We start from the raw sequence: 26,925 nt of genomic DNA on the forward strand, positions 1-26,925 counted from the left end.
CCTGCTACTTGAGATGTTTTTGTTATATATCAAATCCTTATTCATTAAATAAAGATTCAGTAAAGGGAGTTTATATAACACTAATAAATTTATAGCATATCAGTTAGGAAGGATCAGTGTGTTGTTATCCTCTGTATAGTGAAATAACATTTTAAGTTGAATTTGAGAAAGTTGGCCTATTCCCAGACACACACACCAACCCCATAATTCACCATTAGAGTTATAATAATGGATATTTTGAGTCCATTCGTGCATAACTTTATTCAGTCAACCTGTGGGAAGCACACAGGCTCATACGTCCATGCCTCCAATTTCAAAAGAGGGCGGTGAATACACTGAAATTACCAATATAGTACGCTGCATTCAGGTACCCTCTGAAATTATTAGATATCAAATCCTATACCTACATGCACTATTTGTTTGAAGGGGACCTTATTTTAGAATTTAAATAATATTGATAATTACAAGCAAATGAGAAGAGGAACAAATGAAGATGTGTTGAAGTGATGTGTATACAACGATAATTAAACTCGAGGTATAATCTGTCTGTGCTCAGCTGAGATGTGGTATCCTTCCTCTAGCATTAGGTTGCTTCCACTCTGTTCCAGAGGAGGAGAGAAAGTGTTCCTTGTGTGATCTGGAGGAAGTTGAAAATGAAATGCACTTTTTATTCTACTGTCCTTCATATCATGATCTCAGGTGCCTCTTTTTCAACAAAATATCAGAAAACTGTCCTGATTTGTTTTCCATGTCTGATGAAGAGAGACTTCAGTTCCTGTTTACTCACAAAGTGTTTCAGTTTGCTCAGTTTGTGTTAAATGCTGTTCAGCAGCGTAGGAGCACAGTCTATGTTCTTTAGTTGTTGTCACTGTCAAATGTCTGAAGTGTACCACTGTGCTTTTTAACTTCTTTAGGTCATTGTTGGACATGTGCAGTATTGTAACTGCTCTTCTTCCTTCTATTTTTCTTTTTCTTCTTATGTTGTGGCTCCTGTCTTGTTTTGTTTTTGTAGTGTCTTGTAAGTCCGTATGGGCTGGGCACCTTAAGGTGCACGACACGATGAATAATAAATAAACTAAACTAAGATAAGATAAGATAAGATATACTTTATTTGTCACCCGTTGGGGGGAATTCTTTTGATACAGCAGTTTATAACACGGGACAGGGGAATACAACAATGTACTAACATAGTTAAAAAATATATCAACAGTAATAATAGCAATGACAAGGGTAAAATATAATCGAATAAAATACAATAGAATAGAACAGAACAGAACAGAATAGAATAGAATAGAATAGGATAGAATAGAATAGAATAGAATAGAATAGAATAGAATAAAATAAAATAAAATAAAGTAAAAATAAAATAAAATATGGCAACTGTTACAGATATATACACACTATGTACACTTCTATCTGATAAATAGATAAGGTAAGTTATTGCACGATAATATGTGAATATGACCAAGTCACATAGTAACTTTCATGTAGTGGAAGAATGAAAGATGAGAACAGATGATTAACGGGACACAGCAGTGCTGGTGTTCAACAGTCTGACTGCTGATGGGATGAAGGATGATGGGATGAATAAAACTAAACTAAACTATAATCCTAGTTTTAACACTTTGAGACTTAAAACTTTAAGAATCAATAATCCAATTAAAACAATCACAACTATTAAATCAAGTGTGTTGCCTATAGACATATTTATTTGAAGTGGGTCTGAAAGGATCAGGTTTTCTTACGGCTCGCTAGGTCCTCACATTGCACCGAAAGGCAATTTTCCCAGCATGCCCGGAAGTACTTGAACGCAGCATTGATTCCAGACCGGGCGGAGAGGACCTGTGGGGGATTTCAGTCCAGCCTCCAGTCACGCGTGTACAGAGTCGTGTAGTGGGTGAGCATAAACAGACGAACAGCACCGACCTGTTGCAAAGAATGTGACAGCTAATTTCTTGAATTTTACTTTTTAAAAGTCTGTCGCCAAACTTCGGCATATTTCCGTGTCTTTTCTTGTGCTGAAGAAGTCATGGAGCCGATAACGAAGTGGACACCAAAGCAAGTTTTGGACTGGATGAAAGGTAAGTCCAGAGCACTTGTTGTGTTTATCTTATACTTTGTTTTAAAGAACTAAACGCTTATGAACGACTGTACTTCTCTTTCGGAGTTTCTGTATCCAAGCATTGATTCACAGCTCAGTTATCTCCGGCTAGTTTCGTAGAAACTGCTCTTGTGTGTCAACATACCTCCACCGGAGCGCTTAACAATGGGACTGCATTTCTTTTACTCTCACTTCACAGATGTTTAGAAGTTAAGCTCTTTAATTGACGCCAGCTGTTAAATCCGCCCTTTGATTGGCCTAATCAACAGCTGCTAATATGAACTATTGGATTATTGTAATTTATGCACTGTGTGACAGATGACTTTAAGGCTATACTTGAGGTAAATAAATGTTATCCATGACTAAATAGACCCTTCTCTAAACTGGCCAACTCCATTCGATCTGCAGAGTCCCTCTGTACCTTCAAAAGACAGCTAAAGACCCAGCTATTTAGGAAGCACTATGCACTTAGCTAGACTGTTCTCCACTGTTGTCCCCAGTGGCAGATCATGTCTTCCAGCTACAGTTGACTCACACTGTCCTGCTCTACTCTGGGAATCTGTGTTCAGGTCTGGAGTGACCCAGCACTTGGTACTTTGGTCATTATTGTGGTGAGGTTAATTGTTTATGAAGATAATGGAAGGTCTTAAATGGTTTGGTTGCTTCATTGTAGATGTTCCTTATTTTATTATAACAACAACAACAACAAAAAAAATCCTTACTTACTTTTGTGCATTGCCTTTACACTGCTTGGCAGTACCTGCACCTAAATTGACATTAAGCACTTTGTTACTCTTTCTGATCTTGTTTCCTCTTTTCTAGATCTTTGCTTGTGTTGTTTTTGTTCTCATATGTACGTCACTTTGGATAAAAGTGTCTGCTAAATGACATTGTAACATTGTTATGTGTCAAAAACATCGAAGCCACAAAGGACACCCCCACACACGGCTAAAACCAGTTTTATTGAGGTACTACACAAATGAGGAATGATAGTAAACACTTTTTATAGGTCCATGCACTGACTTGTTGCACACTTCAAGTGATACTAATGTGTAGCCAGCACTCATTCCAGTGGTTTAAAATCACTGCTCGCTGCATCTCAGAGGAAGTCAAATCTGTTGACATGTCATGAATCCTGTTGCTATCATTTGTGTCTGTGCTACTCGTAAAAACTGTACCTGTTTCATAGACAGAGAGGAATGCTCTCTATGGTAATGTCATCATTAGTTTAGAACCAGTCACAGCATTGGTATTTCCAGTGAGGGACACCAAATGGCATGTGAAGTATGGATGGAAATCAGTGCTATCATTCCTCACACTTGAACAAGTGAAGCATGTGCATATGATACAGCGTTAAGAGTAATGGGCTGTTAATATGGCCAGCAATGAGGCAAAGTTGTACTGTATGTCTTTACTGGCAACTCGATTTGGGAACTTCCCAAAGTAAATCATGACTTCCTTCCTTCTTCAATTTGGATCTCAGTGCAAGTGGTTTTCAAAATTATGTGGTACTATAACATTGATCTTGTGCGTTTACTGCTGATTGAGGCATGCCTGCCAGTGCACATTCATAGCTAAAGGGGATTGTAAAGGGGTTAGTTTCAGTGTGTCCAGTGAAAAGGGCCCAGCCAGGGCACGCATGGATGGAGGATTAGTTGTCTACACAGGCCCCCATTGCTGTCAGTCTTGTACAAATCTGACTCAGCGGTTGTCTCTGTAGGTCTTAACAAGTGGATTTGCAGACCCCTCTTCAGACATAGTAGAAATGAACTGACTGAAATGACAACAGGCCTGTCATGGGAATATTTCATAATACCTTTTCACATACAAAGGGATGACGGCTTCAATCAGATTATTATTATTATTGTTAGACTACTTTTTGTTTTATGATTACAGTGAAGACTCCAGAAAGTATGATGCAGCCTTTTAGTCATGTACAACATGTAACTTTCCTCATTGTGGTTTTGTAAGGCAAAATAGTCATTTACTTGGTCAGAGGCGTTTCAAAGGAATTTAGACTATCATTACTTTGCAATACATTGGATCTGCCTTTCAACAGTAAGAGCCACAAAACAAATAGAGCTCTTAACTATAACCCCAGTTCCACAAAAGTTGGGATGCTGTGTAAATCGTAAATGAAAAACAATCTGATGGTTTGACAATTAAATATACCCTATATTTAATTAAAGATAGTGGAAAGACAACACACCAAATGTTGAGACTGAGAAGTGTGCTATTTTAAAATTGATGCCAGCAACACATTTAGAAAAAGTGGGGACGAGGGAATGTTTTCTATTGTATTGCATCACCTTTTCTTTTAACAACATAAACGTTTGGGACCCAAGGAGACCAGTTTGTAGATTTCTGATGGTGACATATTGTCCCATCTCATTGCCTGATGTTGGATTTCAGCTGCTTAACAGTTCAGGGTCTCCTTTGTTTTATTTTTAGTTTTTTGATGTGCCAAATTTATTCAATAGGAGAATATAGAATATGGTTTTGCATTGTATCGCTAAAATATACAAGATGTTCCCTAAAAAAAAGCATTGTCTTTTGGCAGTACAATGGCGCTACCAACCTGTATTGTTTAGCATTATTTGAGCCTTTCCAGGTGTGTGTGTAATCAATCAATCAATTAATCAATTAACCAATCAATCAATCAATCAATCAATCAATCAATCAATCAATCAATCAATCAATCTTAATTTGTGTAGAGCTATCATAACAAATATTATCTCAAGACACTTTTCCCAACATAACAGGTCTAGACCATTCTCTGTGTTCTATTATTAAGAAAGACCCAGCATCAAGACAGGATAAGGCTCGATCTTATCTCATCTTAAACCACGAGCACGATCCATGAGCATTGCAACTCTTTAGCAAGTATTTAGCTAGTTTTAGCGGCGAAGAAAAACGTCTTTTTAACAGGCAGAAACCCCGGGCCTGAGCATTTATTTTTTATAAAACAAAAGAATTTTCAACTTTTTATTTTATTTTAACAGCTTGACACACAATTTCTAAATAACTAACCAACTATATAATGAAAAAAAAAACATATATATAAAAATTAAATATATATAGATAATAATAATAAAAATTGTCATAATAATAATAAAAATTGTCATAATAATAATACAAATTAAATAGTAAAAATAAAACATAACCTTTTGACAGGCATTTTTGGCAGAGGTCAGGGCCAACTGTACCACCACACTCAATGCCGAGCTCAGCTACATCTTACAGATCGAATGGTTATGTATCCAAATAAATTCGAATGCAGTTCCATCTTTGCATACATTTTTTTTTTTCAGTTTCAACATTTGATATGTTTTCTTTGCACAGTTTTCAATTAAAAAAGGTTTAAAGGATCTGCAAATCCTCAAAACTGTATGGATTAACATTTTATGTTTTTGGAATTAAGGTTGTATGATGTAAAGCGCAGCCCTGTTTGTTGTCATGATAACGGACATTTCACAGATCCCCTGTTTGAGTTTCTTATACAGGGTCTGGTCTTAATGAATGTTTTCAAAACTCTTGTCTCAAGGTGCCGTTGAACTTAAAATGAATACTTCTCTCTTAAACAGAGTTTGTTGGCTGCTCCACCGTGTTCAAACAGGAGATCACTAACTATCTGAGAGAAGACCTGAAGTTATCAACAGTGTCTATGGCAAAGTAAAGACATATTGTCCTGTTCCTGACACATCTGTTTAACTCTTTAATACCAAAGACAACCAGCATCAAAGTAGAGTAGAACCCATGACTGACACAGGGTCATGGCCTTGTCGACCTGTTCACGCTCACCACAAACAAGTGTTTCAAAAGTTGTTATCTGTGTTAAAAAAGTCAAATTAAACTCCCAGAAAGCACTCTGAGAGAGGCATTGTGCTCATTTGCTTCAGGTTGTTGTCCTCAGAAAATCCAGGGGCTGTTTTTGTGTATTGAGGCAGTTGTTAACGACTTGCATTGTTCAAGGAGATCAAGCTGTGGTTGGTGAATGTTTATTGCCAATAGAAGGGCATTTGGTTCTTTCAATTAACACTTTGTTTTTTGTTTGGGGACTAGAGATGCCCTGAGGCACTTCTTCTTCACTAAGAGCTCTGATCTTCCAGCTGGACCTGTGATTTTATTCCATGTGTCGTATGTGGGACTACTTACTCAGGGGGATATGCATTTTTCCAATAACAGTACAGATGTCTCAGTGCAGTGTCTTTTGAATAAAACAATTCATCACATTTCTGTTTGTTGTGATGCTTTGAAGGTTAAATATGGTTAGATTTGAAGAACCATGTCCAGCAATGTTAATATAGTGACCCGCATACCCATGTTAGCAAAGTCAAAAGATTAAGTCATATGCTGCCAAATATAGTCCTAAATCCACATGGGCAATGCTTCAGCTGAGAGAGGCTGGCACTGTTCAAAAATGTTTTCCTCTCTCTCTTTCTTTCTCTCTCTCTCTCTCTCTCTCTCTCTCTCTCTCTCTCTCACAAACATACTTTCTTTCTTCCTCCAGTCCACTTTGTAGTTCTTTGGAGGGAGACTGCCAGGTATTAAAGAGGAATCCCAGACATGCAAACCTGCACTGCAATGGTTTTACCGAGTGGCTTTCCTCCAGTTCTGAAACAAGTCCAGACGCTGCAGTTCACTCCACACTGACTGTCCTCCAGCACTTCTATACTTGAATACTGGCTCATCATATTACAAAGTCTGGACATAGATTTGCTGTGTGCTTTTTGATGCTAGGTTTATTTTGAGCTAGAATCATGCTGATGTAGTGACCAGACATGAATCTCTGAAGAGCTCAGTGTGGCACACATCTATTCGTGGACTGGCTCTATTTGCTTATCATGGAGATACACATGTGCTTGATAGGAACATCTCCCATAGCCACATCTGATATGAATCGCCAGATGTAGGTCACTGTGCTTTTCATATGGCTATTGTTTTGATGTCTTGTGGATGGAAATATAAGAGTTGTGAAAAAGGTGTGTGGCCTAATCCTTGTTCTCAAATAGCACCAAAGTGCTAAGATGGTAATTAGCATGTCAGAAAAGTGGCACAGATGTGCTGAATGTTCTTTTGTCTTGAAACAAGTGTGTGCTTGAAAACAGAACAGCCTTGTACCCGGGTCGGCACATACTGAATGACTCCTTATCTGCAGAGTTGATAGTGAGGTGTGGGCAATGATGGCCCATGATTCTTATCAAGCTAAAACAGAGACTTCCTAAATTGGAGTGTGAATAGACGTTGTGCAGGCATCTCACCCTTATTAAGGCATCCATTGCCTCTGCTTAAGTGTCACTCAATTGGAACAAGTGAAGGTCTATGTTTGGACAGACACCACAGGCCGCATTAACCCATTTTAAGCCAATCTTATTGTAGGCTGGCTGGATACAGCAGGGAGGACAGGTGTTAAATAAATCCAAACATGTGCTCTAGGAACAGTGGAAACCTGGACACCCTGTAAGTGTCCCCCCTGTACACAGAAAAGTAACAAAGTGGAATCATTATTCAGTTTAAAGTCCTTCTTGCTTTGTCCCCCCCTTGGAGAGTGAAATCCTGTTTTTGTCATTTACCAGTTTCCAGTCATTTAGCTTACAAAATCAACCTTTTGTGTTGAATTGATTAAGCAGATAACAATGTTACCTTTCCATAGAAATGGCCTTTTAGAGTTCAGTGGAAGTGCTGTAAGAGGATTCCCCCTGGGGAGAGGCGGCTGAAAGGGATTGGCGTGGTTTGGTTCCTGTCGGCCCCTCCGTGGCCTGTTTCTCACACGGCCTGTCGTCCAAGCTTCATAGCCTCAGGAGCTGTACCATATGGAGACTTCAGCAAAAATCATCAATACTTTATGTCATTATTGTAATGTAGTGATGAGGAGACACAAACAAACTGGGGTCCATGTTTTAATCAATGTGCTTGAAATTCGCCACTCACTCCAACCTTCAAGATGTTGCTTCCGCTTTGATATAGTGTTTGTGCTGGTATCCTCTAATGATCTGTTATGTGTTAAGAGCTTTACTGGGTTGAGGATTTTTTATTCACTAATCCAAAATCAGTTTGCATTTGCATGTATATCCAACAGTTCCTCTCTCAGTGCCAGGAAAGGAGACCAAGTCTCCCCTCGTATGCCTGCCAACCTGCGTTAGACCAGTTTGCGTTTCATTCAAATCTAAAATGTGCATTGCAAATCTCCCGGATGATCTCAGCTTAGCAGGACCTGCAAGCTATTTGGCTCGGGTCCCAAAGAGCCTTGGCTTGTTGAGGTGCCATACTTAAGCCATGGGAATAAAAGCTCAAACCTGAGATGGCACAGCAGATGCAGTGGCAAACTTGGATCACATGCTGACTGACCTCTCGTGCAATGATGTCAAGTGCGCGTCCCGGTTTACTCTCACTGCTTTATTGTGCCTGGAGGCTCACTCCCACTGTCATGCAATTGGAAATTTGGCCAATATATTAGAGTCTGATTTTATAACAGCAGCAGAGTCTGATATTATAACAGCAGCAGAGTCTGATATTATAACAGCAGATCTCTCTCTGTGTGTGTGTGTGTGTGTGTGTGTGTGTGTGTGTGTGTGTGTGTGTGTGTGTGTGTGTGTGTGTGTGTGTGTGTGTGATGATTTAAACTAGTGCAGGGGAGGAAAAAGGGAAGTCAATGGCTCTGTTGGCATCACTATCTAAGCTCTGCTAATACGTTCATGCTCAGATAACCACAGAACACGACAGGAATGCAGTCAACTGTGTTTTTTCAACTACCAAACCAAACTCACACCTCTGCCAATGGGCAATCAAAACAGGTCAGCCATCTCCTTTGTTGAATTTGAGGCCACCAGTTGCCTTTAACAAATCTAACATACTTAACCAAGTTGAATTGCTGGTCAACTCACATACACAAAGCTTTATCACCCCTCCACCAGCGTACACCACAATGGAGTGTAACGCCACTATAATCAAAAAGGGATGTCATTTTACAAACTGTTGCCCACTTCTGGTTCAGGCACTTGGACAGAAGCCAGATCAGAGCTTGTTCAGAACATGTTCAGACTAGTCCAGATTTCCCCAGTCCTCCACACTGATGGACTGAATTCCTGTCAAGCTTTTCCCACAGTGTAAGTGTACCGTCTCTATGTGAAATGCAGTCCCAAGTGAAACTTTAAGAGAAAACCCTGTCCTCCCTTCTGCTGTCTGTTCCATTTATGTTTGCATAACAGAAATGAGAATGTAACACGATAGGAATTCACATTATTGTACGTAAGCCGTAGTTCATGTGTTTTTTGACTTGCTGTGACACGTCTCAGTCTGTCAACTCTCTTGTTGTCTTGTTACTTGTTAAAGCGCTGATAGACAAGCCTGCTAATGGGTAAGCCTTTGTTTGGTCAGCATTGGTGGTGCATTGATGAGCCCTGAGATCTGTTATCAGTATGGCTCCATGAACCCTGAATGGGTGGGTGTGTGAGTGTTTGTTTTAACCAGGAAACTAAAAAACACCTGTCTTTGTGAAAATGACATGTTTTTTTTCATGCATCACTTCAACACAAAAATGTGTATATAACTCCATTATTGAAAGTACATAGCGCTGATATTTAAACACAATTAGGCCAATTTTTATTTTGTTATGACTGAAAGTCACCTAGTGAGTCAGCATAAAATTCTACATGCTTTAGTGCAACGATGCCACTTCCCATTCTTTATTGAAGTATCTCTTTCACTCATTGTCCGTCATGCCCTGGACTTCCCCTTCACTGAACCACATCTTTGAAAAAAACAAACATTTATTGTGCATACTTATTTCCTTTCCCAACAGTTAAAACATCTTAGGTAACATGTAGGGCCCTATGAAATCTGTTTAATTTTTTTCCAAATCCCATGTCTTCCATTTAATTTTTTTACAATTCAGATTTTTACCCTTTACACTTATTTTACCATCATATAGTGTGTGCTTTTTGTGTCAGTGAATAAAATGTCCATTAATGAAATGCAAAAATCCTTAAATTCAATGATGCCACATATCATTGCACAATTTTGCCCAGTATTTGAAGTCAAAGCATAATGTTGTAATGTAACAATGTAACATAACAAGTGCTATAAGTACAAAGTGCTTATAGCACTTGTTGTTTGTTTCTGTTTTTCACATGGCTTTTGGACGACAAGTGGTCATCACAAGTATTTTTACGTTTCCAGTCAACAGTATGTTGGCAGAATTTGTAAAAAAGCATGTGACCTGACACATAGAAGTCATTTGGGAACTGTTCAGCTCTGTATTATGGAGTAAGAGATGAGTTTAGTAGTTTTTTTTGAAGACTTAGCCGGTGTTTCTGGTGGCCGCTTCAACATGTTGTTGTTGTTTATTTCGGGGGAGGGGTTTGTGAGGAGATGCACGGGTGGTGCCATGAATAAGCGGTCACCGGAAACATTTCCCCAGACAAACGTTCCCTCTCCTCACTATGACAGCATTTCAGTCACATTATGTCATTTTCCACAACAATCCGCGCTTAACAGTAGATTCCGTTTTTATTGGCCAATTCCGCGATTCCGTGAACGCAGAAATCATAGGGCCCTAAACATGTCATAATACAGGTCAAGCATGACGGATTAAGGCTGGTATGCTTTGTCATTTTGGAGTCTGTTGTTAAAGTCTGTTGTCTTGACCTACTGAACTACAAATCAGCTGGATTGTGTTGGAGGCTACATTTTTCCTAATTTCTCAGGAAATCTTAAAACCTCAAAGTTAACATCATCACAGAGTTTAAGAAAAGGAATATTTAAAGTCAGAGTTTTGAATTTGTTCAAGCAGGGAGTGGTGTCTCTTTGAGGATATTCCTGGCCCACACAAACAATCACATGAGAATCTGTTGATCTTTCCTTTTGTTCCCATTGGTGCAGCCACCTGGGAAAATCATCCCACATGCCCTTCATCTTTGCTTGTACGTATGTTTCCACTGAACAGCGCATTTATCACTTATAGGAACATCCCTGTTCCTTTGTCAATATGCCACTAAAGTGAGGGAAACCCACAACAGGTGCCAGCAAGAGCACAAACAAACCTCACCTGCCAATGGGCGGGGTCTGTTTTCTTTGTGTGTGTGTTATAGGTTTGCACAGTTTTGTACGCTCGCAAGGAATTCATCATCAGTGTAGAGAGTTAGGGACTTATCCTTGAACACCAAAGACAGAGAATCAGTAGAGTAACCACACAACAACATGCAGCGTGTGAATGTGTATCGAAACAGATGCGTCATATGTGCCGTGTCATGGCCTGGAGGTGACACACTGTCACTTACCTCTGCCTTCCACTTCAGATGACTCACCCTCATCCACCCGCACCCATCGCTGCAGGGAGAATGGGATCAGCTGCCCACAGCCTGTTGGCTGCCTCGTGACGTCTTACTCTACATAATTCATTCAACTGTCTGTCATATTCACAGTTTACTGTCATACGATTAGAAATGATTCATGGAGAACATTCAGGAAAAGGTAATGATGGAGTTGAGAGGAATGTTTGTGTTTTATTGGTCCTGTACATAGAGCTGGGCGATATTGAAAATGATGTTATCACGATGAAATATTTCATATCAGTAGATATTGATAATAATGACCATATATATCAAATCATTATTTCATTTAAAGTTAAATTTGCTTGTGAGTTGAAAATTGAACAAACGAGATAGTTTTTTATTTTGTATCTGGGATTTAGTTTTCTATAAGCTTCTTGAATCCATCATCTCTGACGGTGCTAACAGGAAGCAGGTCTTTAATGTAAGATGAGATTTTTGTGAAGTTTTAGTTTTGTAGATTCTTAATTTTCTCAAGCTGAGGTTATTTGCATAATTTGATATCAACAACAGAGATATATCAAATGATACACTTTGTATCAGTTTAGTAGAGTACTGTTTTCAGTTGTGCACTCCCCCTATAAGATAACTAAGGGTAACGGCCAGAGTGATGTTTTTTCCCACAGTATTTGAGAAAAATTGCATCACAATAATTACCGTTATCAAATTATCGCTCAGCCCTACCTGTACAAAGAGGTTAGATTACGTTCTGTCTTTTTGACCCCTGAGTCCTCCTCCTCTGACCTGAGCACAAGCCAGTTGTAAATCAATGGATCTTGGTCACACTCTCCTCTCCCTCCCCCTTTTCCCCAACTTTACCCTTCGCCAGCTTCCTCACACCCCTGCTCCCCTGCCCTCCACAAACCTCCCCCCTTCTTCCCTTTGTTACTATAGTAACCCCCCTTTTACTTACAGAGTCAGCCGATGCTGTCGCTCTTCATTGTGGCAGAGGGGGGTGACCACCACGAGTAGCACTTTGAACCACTACAGCCAAGAGCCCTTGCTGGCTTTAGCCGGGGTAGCTAGCAGGCAGCAAGCTTGGATTTGCGTGATGAAACCAGGCTTAAGAATTGGCCTTACACTGTGCAAGGATCAGAGATGGACCTGCTGTCGTTTGATCGAGAAAATCCTCTGCTTAGCTTTGTCGTAAACCTTTTATTCATCAGGGGGGTTGACCTTTGGGCGATTTATATCATTAGTTCTTATCCAGAGATGCTAAGGGGCATCCACATTAGAAGTGGAGCATGTACTACACTCATACCTGCAACAGAGATGTATAGAAAGATACGTTTTGACTCACTATGTATACTCAGTCTCTAAAGGAGTGGAGCATGTTTCCTCCTAGAAACCTTGTTCATCCTTTATTGTAGTTTCCATAGGCAGCTATTATGTTGCTGGTAAATTGCTCTGTAATCAGTACGCAGGCCCACCCTGATCATACAGAGCACACGTGATGGGATAAGGGCAGTAAACAGAGTTCCCTGGGCCTTGTTCAACCTGTTTGTCACTCAGTGGCTCTGACTTTGAACAGAGGTTAAGGTTAAGAGTGGGACTCCACTTCCCGAAAGCCGTAATTTTCTTCTTTGTCTTGTGTGTTTTTTTCTGGCACTGCCTTTTGTTCCCCTGCGTCAACCTTCACTCCCTCCATCTCTGTGACTTTGCAAAGGATTCCAGTCTCTAATTAAAGCTCTCCTGCAGAATGGATGTATATGTTGTAGCAAAGTGTTTCAGAAGTCCTGCTGATGCACAAACCCTGCAGTCTGTTAGCAGTGACTTCAGGCCCACACAGAGTTAAGGTCCTTATTGTTTTTTTAATGCTTCCCAGCACCTGTTGCAATAAAAACCGAGGAACAAGACAATCACTGAATTCCGGAAGCAAAACTCAGCTGTGTTGTGCACTTTCAAGAAACAAAGACCATGACTATTTGGGTCTAGTGGAACCAGAACAATATGACTGTTGGAGGGGCCAGGGAAGGCGGCAGATTGTGGTGGGTGGAGGTGGAGGAGCAGAAGCAGCACTGAGGAGAGAAGGAGGAGGGGGTGGTTGAGACCTTTTTTAAGCCCTTGTTGCTTTCTTTAGTGGGTGTTTATTCTCGTGGTAACATGCTGCGGCGTGGCTGGGAAAGTGATTGGTTGGGAGGATAGTGACTCAATCTCTGCTACTGTCCATGTCCACACTGCTTTACAATGTTATGTCACCTATAGAAGTATGGAAGATCAACACATTGAAGCTTCTAAGGAATTACACTTATACTATTAAAGAAATATGGCTTTCCCACAGAAACAGAGCTATCATTTCACGTGATTTGGGACACCTTTTTATCTAGGAGGTAAGGGTTTGCATAAAAGCAAGGAAGCACCAGCCCTGTGAAGGGACCAAGAACAGTACAGATCACGGAAGAAAATAAATTCAGTTTCGGGTGCAAACTCGTTGACCCAGACAACCAGTTTTTCAGTATTTTACTCTCCACACCCTCCGCTTAAGTAACAACTGTTTGGGTTGCTGCAGGCTTGCAAGGAACCTCACTAATGTGCCTGCAGCTCTCTGCTTTATCTGTTTTTAAGTGTCTCTCCTCGCTCCATCTTGTTATTCCTCAGTCCTCTGATCTGCTCGTGTCGCCAGAAGTCGTCATGTATCAGGCCATGCGACAGCCAAAATGCCTCTCTTAACCTCCTGTGCTCTGACCTGCGACGCCTCCAGAAGCAAACCTCTCACCTCTCCCCGGTCAATATTAATCGAGCCCTCCTCCTTAAACTCAAACTTTGAAATCTGACGAGGTGAGGATTAACGGAGCCCAGAGGCTGGCACTGGTAGTTGCTGATGAGCTTCAACCAATGACAGCTTTACGAACTCTGACCCCTCTTCCGTCATCAGTCATCGTCCATCACCCCTTTAGAGACAGAGCTGCTTTTGTCTGCTTGTGGACGGACTAGCCTCAGCTGCTTTTTCTCACTTAGGTAGCCCACTTGGGACATGTCAGTGCCATTTTGTAGTTGTCTGTGTTTAAGATTAGGGTACATGAAGTGAAGCACTCTTTGTTAGCTGGAGGAAGCATTGATAAGATTAAAACATGGTCGCACAGGGTCAGAGTGAGTTCAGATGTCGGAAAGCAATCATTAGGATAAACTTCTAGAAGTATCAAGTGTATCTTCGTAGTATCAAGAAACTTTTCCACAGTGATAGTCAGGGAAAGCTGTAACATTGTATACTGTTCTCAGATTAGGACACAACATGCTCGTTGAAGAGATGTAGAGCACCATTGTGTAACTCAAATCCCCAGTTCTCATTGGAAGGGCTGGCCCAGTTTGTGTGTGTGTGTACAGTCTTTGTTGTTGTCCTGTGAAGTCATGCATTAGAAGATAGCTTAGCAGTCGCCGAGAGGAGCTTTTTCTTTCTTTCTAATTACAGCATGGCCTGGTCCAGCCAGAGACCATTGTGCCTGAGTGCTGTGAGTTCCCACAATGGAGCTGCTCAGCGGAGAACAATGAGTCAAATTCCTGACCGTTCCCCGCAGGTTCAGAGGCCAGCCTGACAAATAAAGACAGCAGAGTTACAGTGGCTCTGCTATTCTACACCCAGTAGCTTTCCCACTGGCCACCCCAGTGGGGATATTGGTTTGTGTTTGTGTGGTGTGTGCATGTTTGTGTGTGTCCTTGTTTATGTGTGTGTGTTACAGGGTGGCTTGAATCCCACTGGGAGCACAGGGAGGGGTTGAAAGATGGGGGAGGTGAAGAGGAGGAAGCTTGTTTGGTTCTTTCTGTAGGAGGTGAAAGACTGTTCGCTCTTTGCTAGTGTAATCAAACCCCTGAGAACAAAAAGTTGGCGACCAAACGCTGCATTGAAAGTGCTGTTGATCACAATTGATCAGCAACTTTTGTAAGCTGTCATGTTCAAACCTGTTTGCTGTTCCCATGACCTTTTCATCACACAAACAAAATAAGGGTCCTGAGCTTCCTTGTACTTGGCAACATCAAACACGATCTGCTCTGCAAGGATGGTCTGAGATTATGACAGGAATAGCTCAGCCATTTGCAAGCGGAAGGGCTCTGTTGTTTATATTGCCAAAAATGTGTGCTTACACAGCCTTTAAGTAGGCTGTCGAGCTCTTAGGCCTCCAACTGGGTCTGGTTCCACTTGTTGCATCCAGGCTGGAGTATCAGGGGTTCTTGCTTTCCCAGCTGTCCAAAAATATGCCCGTGTGTACGCATTCGAATGCATCTATACACCAACACCATTGTGTTGTTAACCTGTTCTACACAGAATCAGTGTTTACTAAAGAAAAGATGGTGGGTGGTAACTAAGACAGACCCCACAGTGAACAGCAGGTGACATACTGGGACATACAGAATGCCATTTGCTGTGTACTTTCCAGTTTGTTAGTCAGAGACTTCGACAGATTATATGCAGATGCTCTGCTTCCTGTTTTTTGAAACCAAATAATATAACTGATAAAGATTGTGTTGGTTAAATTACTTCCAGTACTCTCGTGTGAACAATTATTAGTCAGTTGATTCTTACTGAATTTTGGACAGGGATCTTGATGTTTCAATAAAAGTAATGATGAAGTTTAGACCTTTTAAACATTAGAGCATAATCTAAATAGTCAGTCACATTTTCCAGATCCCAGGGTGACACCTTCAAATTGTATTTTAGGATCAAAGTGACATGTTATAAACAAGCAGCAACCTTCGGTCCTAAAATATGAAGCCCATGCAGAACTGCTAAAAACTGCAATCCATTGAACATCCGCTTGAGGCTGGCTGCTGAAACACGGGTAACCACACACACACCCATTCTTAAAAAAAGGGTCTTTGCAACAATAATAAACATGTTTACAGCCTGGTTTAAAAAAAGGTTTAGGGCTGAGTAGCTACTTTCTCGATCAGCACACACTGTACAGGCTGAATATTTTGTTGTCTGTATTTTTGAAGATATTAAACGTACAAGTTTTGCCCAAATAATGACATAGCTGAGTTGATTGACAGGCTGGCACCCTGTAGCTGTTAGGGAAAAGGATAAAGGCCCGCCTCTTAACCTCGAGATTGGCTGGGACAAAGTTTGGTTGTGTTCAGCATTTCCAATATGGCACCTGCTGACAATTGGCTTCAAAACAGCGCTCAGGAACAGATGGGTGACGTCACGGATACTACGTCCATTTTTCATACACTGTGGTAATAAATGAAAGAGAATCAGTTTTTAGTAATCTTGTTTGGCAAAAACAACAGCAAAGTGATCCGCTCGGGTATCTTAAATAAGATAAAAGCGTCATTTAAAGCTTAATAAACAGCCCTACTTTCAGTCATTCAACTTTACTCAACTTGTTATCACTATAGGCTTTTATACATTACAATTCAGTCACAGTGCCATCACTATGCCTATTTACTGACACACTGTGCCTTGTTATAGTGTTAAACTGCTGTCCCAGTGTGTAATTTACATGCACACAGCACTGTCCTAACCAAGCGGCAACCTCCGGTCTAAAAATATGAGTCAATGCGGAAGTGTTAAAAGCTGCAGTTCATCGAGGATCCGCTTGAGGCTGGCTCCGGAAGTGCCGGAAGTCGCATACACATGAATGGGAAAAAGACGATCTTTGCAGGATTAATAAACATGTTTACAGCCTGGTACAAAGATGAGTGTAGTCTGGATAGCTCATTTCTCGATGTCCTCTCACTGTGAGGGGGGTGAATTTTTTTCTAATTCGGCAATTTTAAAGATATTGAGATTACTAGTCTTCCAATGAGAGGCACAGCTGCCTGCAGGAACACTGCAGCTGTTGGCTAGGAGGCTCAAAGCCCACCTCTTTACGTCACACTGGCTCGACAGAAGCAATATGGCTGCCGCTGCCGATTGGCTACAAAACAGCGTTCAGAAACAGATGGGTGACCTCACGGATACTACGTCCATATTTTATACAGTCTATGGTCCTAACCCGCAAACTCTACACGTGGCCACCTTACGCCCTTTCTGTGGAAGGATCAGAGGTGGAGCTACTTTTCCCAACAATTCCACCTCTGTGTGTTACACATTGCAGATGAGGCATAACTAGGGTCTAAATATCTCACCTTGAAGGCAGTATGTTGCACATTAATGCAACTCGGGGAAACAATGAATGAGTTTGCATGTCACATTGGTGCTGGGTGTCTGCGCCTGAGCCACACAGTAACACCCACTTGCTCTGGTTTGGGGACATTTGCCAAGTGGTTCACAGAGGCCATAAAACTCCAAAGCGTTTCATCCTGCACAGCTATTGAAAAGCCTTCACACAGTCGTTTCTTGTGCCTCCCCTTTCGCTCAATTCACAGTAACGTGATACTCTATCTCCTTTACTGGTTACTCTAGCTTTAATGAAAATTGATAGTTCCACACATCCCAGCATCCATCGATTGAGGCCTAGTAAATGTTTTATTAGCCTCGCTGTAAGGACACTCGCTTTCATGCAGAAGGTGTGGACTGTGGAGTCCAGAGGGACTGATCACTCTGATACCTTCATCTTAGGAACCCCTGAATTCAATGTGAGAGTAAGAGACTGGTAACTTAAGGGTAGGTCTTTGTCTTTGATGCATGGAAACACAGTTACTAGTGTTCCAGTTCAAAGCCAATGCAGATCAGATTGAACCCTTTGAACCGTCTGAAGTGTGACTTCTAGGAATAGAAAATGTGGGTGAATGGATGAAAGTAAAAACAACTCAAAGAAAAGAAGGTCACTTATTCATCAATTGCCGGATGTGGATTCATTCCTCCCACCTATTCATGGAAGCATGAAAATGTGTGGTATAAGAATAACTGAGCTAAACAAGAACAACACAAGCTTTAGCAAGCTGGGCTCTTTCTTCTTCTAGTTAAAGGAGAGTGGCACTATTCCACAGGAAATGCCTTTTTAACACTGCAGGAAGAGGAAACTTTGCTTGCTCTGTATCATTGTTTTCATCTGATTGTGTTTAGTGATTGGTCTACTGTTTGTGATTGGCTTTTGAGTAAAGGCCAGTACTCAGTCTCACTACGTTTTAAAAAGTGAAGTGGATTTCCTCACAGACTGTTGGCTTGTCAGGGGCTAAGCTTCAAATTCAGTGAAGCCTTGCCTGGGAATTAGCATGCTGAGGAATGAGAAAAATCTAATGAGCCTAACTGGACCTGACTTGTGTGAAGGCTAATGGTTAACAAGGTCTGATGGAATTTCTCCTCTGATTCAGCGGAGATGACTTGAGCTCTCACAGTTATTTTCTTATGGATTAAAAAGTGAACTTTGATGCCATAATGGAATTTTAATGGCCTTGAACTCGAGGATGTCCTCTGTAGGTGGTGCGGCCAGAGAACTACACATACAGCACATTCTAGGTAGTGGTATTATTGAGTTACAAGACTCCTTCTCTGATTTATATTTAAGGCAGTATGAGTACACTCTGTATATTCAGAGCTCTGATACAGTACTGTTTAATCTTGTATCCACACTATCACAATCCTGTCCTTGATGCATCCTTTCTGCAACACATGCACAGACTGAGTGTCTCAGAGACATAAAAATACAAGATGCAAGTCACAGAAAGGATTCAGTGTGCAAAACCCACACCCACTCCCAACTGCATGCTCTGCATTTTTACTGGATGCAGTTATTGCATGTTACGTTACATTTGCCTAAAAAAAGGGACGATTTTTATGACTTGAATGTCAAACTGAATATAAATAAGAATATCTTTTTTGTGTGTTTGTTTGCGTGTGTGTGTGTGTTTGGGTTGCTGATGTTGTTAGAGTGAGAGAGTGTGCTTTTCAGCTGACAGGTCTATTAGAAAAAAAACCAACAGGGCGCAGGGCCATGTCTCTGCAGCTGCCCCCTCTCTGTGAGCTCTTTGATGGGGAGTAGATGGCGTTTCCTTCACACACACACACACACACACACACACACACACACACACACACACACACACACACACACACACACACACACACACACACACACACACACACACAGCCTTTTTATTCTGTGTTGTCCCAAAAACTACTTGAAGCTCCACTGAGGGACACCTCAGTGTGTAAGAAGGATATGTTAATTTATTTTGTGGTATTTGAATCCTTCTTCACTCATATGAGTTACGTTCTGCTGTGAAGAATGAATGGAGCAGTTGGTATTGTAACAGTAACTCTCATTTGTTTGCGGTGCTACAAGTAATACCAAGAGGACGCCCCTGACACTGGCACGTTTTATTAAGAAGCCCACACCCATCTACACACACACATGCACACACTATAGCCAGCCATTGTTTAACCAGCCCAACAGACTTTAAGATCTCAACCGTTTGCCTGTTTATGGTGCGTTTGTCGAGCAAATATAGCAGTCACACCTGTTCTTTATCTGCACTGTACACACGCACACACACACATGCAGACAAAACTAGGACCAAAACTAAAATATAAACAAAGAGTGTTTTGGCTGAATACTGCCACACTTTTCTTTTTCATTCCAGAGAGAAGCTTATCCATATGTCTAATGAGTCCATCTTCTTTTTTTCATCTTGTGTTTCCAGGTTTGGATGACAGCTTGCAGCAGTATGTGAGCAACTTTGAGCGGGAGAAGATCAGCGGGGAGCAGCTTCTAAAGATCACACATCAAGACCTGGAGGAGCTTGGCGTGGCCAGGATCGGACACCAGGAACTAGTGCTGGAGGCCGTCGATCTACTCTGTGCTCTGGTCAGTAGATCTGCATTTCAACTTTGTATCTTTGCGTTTGAACAAAGCAGAAGCTGTCCTCAAGTCCTGGTTCCACCCCTTGGCTCCCAGCATCCACATTCACTAAAAACTGTAATTTCTGGTCCGGCAGCTAAAGGACCCAGTGATGCAGAAGGGCTCATCATTTCCCACACAGCTCAGCGGGGTGTGGAGGCACCACAACACATGCAGCAGCCTTGGGATATTAGGGAAGAGGGTTGTCACTTTGAAATGAGGAGCGATGGAGTCCGAAGGGCCTTGAGGTTGTTTTGGCAGTTTAAAATTGTTTGAGATTACGAGGGGCAGTTGATGGTTATCATATAGCAACCAGTGGCAGTTTGATCTTTTCCATAGATAAGAAGAGAGCTCTTTTTTCCACTTCACACTTAAAATCTCAAGCTATATTTGTCTTTTGGGTCCTTACTGCTGAACATGTCCACTCACCTGAGCCATCTTGATCTTGCTTCAAAGATAGCTCTTATTAGTCACTCTCGGAGCAAACCAGTTGACCCTCTCTTCGTCACCACAGCTCCCAGAAGAACTCCCAACAAGTGTCTCTGAGGCATGAAAGAGTGACAGAAACCATCTACGCTCCGGCTGAAAGAGAACAAGGTTTTTTCCAGCAGATGGGATCAATTTTGGAGTTTTATCACTTCCTGTGCTTTAAAAGGCTGCGATTGTGGTCCCTTCATTTACATCAGTGTCAGCATTCCAGAGTTTACCCTCTCTTTAAAAGCTTTGTGGATGTAGGTTCAGTTTGATATCCATTCTAACAGCAGCTTGAAACCTTCGTTCGAAGATCTTTGCTTAACAAAAGGTCCGACCAGCCTGTTGACACGCTGAACTGGGACAATGGTATTAATAATTGATTCATCCTTTCCCTAGTGTGGGATTGTTTCACCACTAATAGGGAATGTGATCTTACCATCATGATACAGGATAAGGTAACTTCTGACAAACTGATGATGTGCAGATGATACTACCCTGCCTAATTTCCAGCAATCAAAACAGTTTGTCATTTTTTCTTATTCTGCACAAAACAGGGTTCAGCCATTTGTCCACACAGCATCTCCTCTACCTGGAAGTCAACACCTGGAAGCATTTGGCACATGTTTGCCCTTTTATTGTTTTGAAAGATTTACTCATCATACAATATGTACCATATGGAACTTTCTGTGCTCTAGAACCTCTTTTACAATCGGAGTAATCAGACCCAGATTTTTGGTTCACCCCTAGAACCTCGACATCAAGGCAGTGAAATCTCAAGTAGTTTTCCTGTTGAGCAGCTTCATAAATTTTGCCTCAGAAGTGCTTCCTCAGCATGGTTCTGTTATTTCAACTGAAGCTCTTTTCCCACATGGGAACTTTGCCGCTCTTTTAGAAAGGGTTGTGATACTACAAGTTTGTATACACTAATGGAAAGCAATATTTGGCTCACTTTATTTTTACCTTCTGTCTCTGTTTCTTGTGGCTTACAGCCAGAAGTGCTGGACTCACAGCAACCATTCTCCTCCAACGAAATGTTTTTGTCCATTAGGGGCTTCCTTATTAAGAAAAAGACTATGGCCTTCCACTGGCCCCTTGGGAGGAAGTGAGGCCCCCCATTCAATTAACTTTAGCTAGGACAAGGTCAGCGCTACTGACAGGAACACAGGCCACCAGCACCCCAACAACCCCCACAAGTCTGTCAACCTCTCCCCCACTTCCCTTTTTTTTTTGTCTACTGTTGGATCAGACACTTCCTGTTGATGTAGAAACATTCATCTCTGTGACACTTTGTTCCCAGTTTTTGCTGGATTTTGAATGTGAAAGCACGTCCAAATGTACTGTAGAGTACGCCTTATATAGGAAAGGAACTATAGTTTTTTATATATCATGGATCTGAGCTGTATTTGCAGTTGCAAATCTAAATTCCTGATGAATTATGACCCAACATACAACTCCACAGCCCTGTAGGAAACTCATACTCGTGCCTCCCCTTCACCCAAAAGCTATCAAGAGCCAATTGCTGTCTGGGGACAAAAAGGGAACATTTCAATTAATTTTATTGGACTTCTCTGAGACATGATGTCTTCTGCAGAGTCAAAGTTGAAATCCAACTCTTCTCTAGTTGTTCTTCGACCCCAGCAACCCTCAGAGAGATCAGCACCACATGATTTCCATGCACACAAGCTGCCTGCAGCTGCCATAAAACATACTCTATATGACGGATCATCAGGCCTCATCATGAGCCGCGGAGCTGCTGGAAATGTATTTTACCATTGCCCGGGGATGAATATGTCCAAAGATATTATGTTACACTTAACCTCAGATGGCACATTAAAGGGACAAATAAACACACACACCTTTTGTCTACCCTACAGGCATATGTTTCTTTTACTTTTCATTTTTTGCTCTTCTTTTAGATCCATGTAATGCCTGTAGCGGGGACAGGAAGTGCTATGTTATGATAGGCGTTCTCCATTTCTCCCCAGGACACTTACCCCAGCATATATCCCCCCTCACAGAGCCCCATCGAGATCCTACACATCTTGATTCCAGATTAACTCAATGTCTATAAAAAGGCACTGAAACAACGTCAATTTGGCTCAAGATGCTGTTATGAGAATGAAAAATTGGATTTGACTGGAACCACAGGTTTTGGCCTCAGACATGGTTTTTAGCTCAGCTGGCCATGTGAGACAGAGGCTCTCTGGACATCTGTAAGCCAGTTAGAACTGCTGTGGCTGTGTGATCAGCCTGCTAATGAAAAAGCCATGCGAGACGTTTGATCTGGAAAGTGCTCACACTGCTTTCAAGTGCCACTCTCACTGTGTAAATGACTGAAGGGAAAACACAACCATCAATTGGTTTGTTTTCTTTTTCTTCACATTTCCTGAGTGTTCCATTATCTTTTATGATGTTTGAACAATTTATGTCATATCAAGTGTTCCTTGAGTTGAGCTGCTTACACCTACAGTTTGAGTACTCAATATATTTCAGAGTCCATGGGAGCTGACATGAGTGAAATGAATTGTGTGCTTGGTGAGCTCATGTTGGAGAAAGGCTGTGGAATAAAAGCAGACACTAACCACTTGCAGATTCCTTCATAGTGTCCCAAACACGTGCTGTTTTACTCCTTGCAAAGCATATTCAGCTACCGGCACGTCACACGTGCAGCAACATTGCTGTCGGCGATGCAACACCATGTAAGCTGATATTTACCAGGACAGGAGCCAGGCTACTCTTTCTCTGTGTACCCTTAACCAACACATTATTCAATCAAAACATTGCACAGACGTTAGAAACGGCCCTCGGTCAGGTGGTTATCCTCAGTCTCAGACACCCACTATACCAGCCAAGACAAAAATGTTGCATGGTGTTGCTTCTGTGCACCCTGCAGTGGTTATGCTCATAGCTAGTGTGTACTGTACTTATTGACCCTTGGAGACATAATGCTCGACTGCATGTCAATAACCCATAAATCAAAGGAATGCAAAAGCAGGAAGCTACCCAGGCTAAAGAATGCAGACTTTGCTCCACTTGATTGGAATCAGGTGATGGCACGTGCACACCTTCCTGCACAAGCTAGGACAAACCAGGAGACAGGAGGGGAATTTTCATGCACAAGCTGTCATCTCAGACAAGTGCACTTCAATCATATCTGTCAGAGAAGTGAATGGAGCCCCTTATTGAACAGGAATCAACGTGTTTTTCTGGGAGTGTGATTACACTGTTGTGTAAAAAGTTCTCCTTATGTCTAGACTATACAAAAGAGTTGTAAACTTTGATGATACGTTTGAATGCCATTGTATATATTTCTGCTTTAAGCCATAGTGTTAGTTTTTTATGTTTTGTTTGACCTAGTTTAAACTGTGATGATTACTTTTCAGAACTATGGGGTTGAGACAGACAACTTGAAGAATCTGGTTGTGAGGATGAGAGCTGCCACCAACAGTTTACACATGGCCACATCTGACCGCAGGAAAAGCCCTGCGTATGAAGGCAGCACCTCAAGGAAGCCACCCAACGACTTCCTTACCTCTGTGGTGGAGCTGATCGGTGCTGCAAAGAGCCTCCTGGCTTGGCTGGACAGGTAATAACACTCAAGTAGCTACACACTCTGAATCAGATGTCAGAATTGAGGCTTCAAATTTAAGTTGTGTGCACATACCAATACTCCTGTTCAGACTTATTCTCATTATGAGGCAGAAATACAGACCTCTGTACACTTTCAGATGGGAGCTGGCAGAACTGCCTCTGCCCTCCAAAGGACTTCCTACAAACACATCACCCAATAAAAGTAGAGCAGGGTGTTAGGATTGAGTGTTATCTTGCTGAAATTAAGCCTTTGTTTTTGAAGCTTACTTGGCTAAAGCTGGTAATGTGACATCTGGTTTAAACTGTAGCTGTGATGTTGAGCTGAACATTTTAAAAAACACATTTTATTATGTTAAAGGAAGTAATCAGCTGATTTTGGATTATCTCAGCTTATATGAATTTTTATATTTTTCTCAAATTCTGCTCTCATGTCACCATGACATTTTTTTGTTTTACAGATGTAAAGGAATCCATCATATTAGATTATCCTTTAAATCCAATGACATTGATCAGTGGAATCCCATGTGTTTTAAATAGAACAATGATATGCTTTATTTAAGAAGTTATGCAGTCTATGCAGTTTCAGTGACCCTGCAGCCCAGTAGCCCACCACTGGTTCCTAATCTTCTCCCTTTCCTCTTTTGTCTGCTTGCAGGACGCCTCTTACAGGGATCAGTGACTTCACAGCCACCAAGAACAAGATCATTCAGCTGTGCCTGGAGCTCACCACCACAGTTCAACAGGTCTGCACGCTGGATAACTCAACAGCACATGTCTAGCAACCCCATGGGAAACCTACACACACATGCACACACAATAGCTTTTTCCACTGAGTACATACCAACCCAGGGGCACAGACATGCAGGATAAAGTGCAGGAGAAGAGAGTTATGGGAAATGTGGTCTGGCAACCATGACATAACCCTGAAGCCAACATTCTGAGCACATTATTGCAAAAACTGATGCTTCTCTGAGGGTCTGTTTTCCTCCTGCCACCTAATGAGGAGACCCCCTTTAGTTTGGGGCTGTTTAATGGTAAACGCCGCTCTGCCGTCTCCAGTTTTATAAAACCCACTGGCGCTATTGTAAAGGTGGCTGCCAACATTCTGCATGCAGCTTTACTCTCGAGCCATGTGGTTCCTGTTTTTGCTTCTCTAAGATGCTCGCAGCAGGAGACTGAACTGTCTGAAAGCACTTCCTGAGTTTGCAGAGATGAGGCGGTCTACAGGACTGCTACATAGATGTGTGACACATGAAACAGAGATCCAGAATCCACCAAATTCCTCAACTCTTTTTGCAGGATTTCTCTGGCATTGCATCATGGCACAATAGGGCGTCTGCCTCCTTTAGTTTCATGGTAAAACACGTCTTCAACAAGGTATATGGTGAGCTGCCTTTTGTTCGGTATTAAAGCCATAAGCTAGTATGTACATTTTTTTCTCCTCGAAGGGTTTCACTTTCACATAGAACAAACTCATCGTCCCCTGATTGTGAACTACTGAGACTGCAGGTGTCATTTTTGTGGGTTATTGCATCAAAATAAATTCCTTTCCCAGAGTGCCTGTTTCCCTACCAGAGTCTGGGATTTCAGCGCCTCTAGTGATTTACTGTGGGTGTCTCGGTCATGGTCATCTAGGAGAAGTGGGGGTATACATTTCCCACACTGCCATGTGAAGTGGAGAGACTATGGTGTAGAATACACTCCTGAAAGGTGCTGACAGAGTCTTTTAAGACTGGAGCCATTAGCTTCCTCTAATGACTTGACCAGCCCCAATAGTAGTGGATGCAACTCCTCAGCTCATCCCATCATGTTATTATCTTAACTTACAAACTATTTTGCAAGACTTCTTTTGTAACTTGCAGGCCAGGGTATGAGCCGCTGGTTAATAAAATCGGTCGCTCAGCAGTCTGCCACAGTGATTAGTTTTATGATGGGGGAGGATGGCCTGAGGTTTGCCCAGCTCGTTCATGAACTTCAGCCAAGAATAAGGGCTTTTCAGATCACACAATTTATGTGCTCTGCCTGAATGAAGCCTGTGTGTACACACACAATGGGACACAGCCATAAAACTGTGAACGCATCACCCATCTTGGCTGACCTGTCAGTTTAGAGGTTGTTCTCTTTCAACAAACGCATTTTTCATCAATCCCTCGTGTCTTTTTTTACCAACCTTCTCACTCCGGCATTATTGGAAGATAGTTTATTTCTAATTGTTTCAAGAAACTGACTCAAGAATGTAATCCGAACACTAAATTTGCAGTTGTATACATCACATGTTAAAGCCTCATGGAGAACAGTTCTAAAACGTTGCAGTCCATGGGCTCTATTTCACTCCTGTGTAAAGGCAGCTACCCTCGAGGTTCTCAAACTGTGCCAGCACTCCTTTCTCTCTTGGCCACTTCATTGCTCAACCATGCAAATCTGCTCTGGTGGCAGATCAAAGGCCCAGAGAGCAGCACACAGAGAGTCATCTGATCCACACTGGCTGTGGGATCAAGTCCATAACGTGAGGGATCAGCACACTCAGGGAATTGTCCCTCAGCCTCTCTCAGTGCTGAGTTATGATCTGGCTCCTGTTTACTAAAAGGGACTTTGCTTTTGACAAAGATTTGGGATTCATTCAGATATAACATAAAAGGATTTTTATGATATTTAAGCTTGATGTGAGATGTCTCCAAGCCTTGTCAACAGCACATAATGATGCTGTTTT

The 26,925-nt window shown here is 41.7% G+C and overlaps 1 protein-coding gene across 3 annotated transcripts in view; it reads left to right on the forward strand.

Moving 5' to 3' along the window:
- The first annotated feature begins 1,788 nt into the window (after window positions 1–1,788).
- cnksr3 (cnksr family member 3) overlaps window positions 1,789–26,925 on the forward strand; it is a 47,594-nt gene continuing 22,457 nt past the window's right edge. The window contains exons 1-5 of one of the 3 annotated variants that reach the window (XM_034674570.1): window positions 1,789–1,897; window positions 1,977–2,081; window positions 19,954–20,117; window positions 24,008–24,210; window positions 24,871–24,958. In XM_034674570.1, coding sequence (XP_034530461.1) covers window positions 2,030–2,081; window positions 19,954–20,117; window positions 24,008–24,210; window positions 24,871–24,958 — 507 coding nt within the window. In that variant the 5' untranslated portion in view covers window positions 1,789–1,897; window positions 1,977–2,029. Of the gene's footprint in view, window positions 1,898–1,976; window positions 2,082–9,129; window positions 9,208–19,953; window positions 20,118–24,007; window positions 24,211–24,870; window positions 24,959–26,925 lie in introns of those variants that run through there. The other 2 variants (XM_034674572.1, XM_034674573.1) reach the window with 2 other exon arrangements.

This window comes from Notolabrus celidotus, chromosome 22 (genome assembly GCF_009762535.1).
Source record: "Notolabrus celidotus isolate fNotCel1 chromosome 22, fNotCel1.pri, whole genome shotgun sequence".
Taxonomy (NCBI): domain Eukaryota; kingdom Metazoa; phylum Chordata; class Actinopteri; order Labriformes; family Labridae; genus Notolabrus; species Notolabrus celidotus.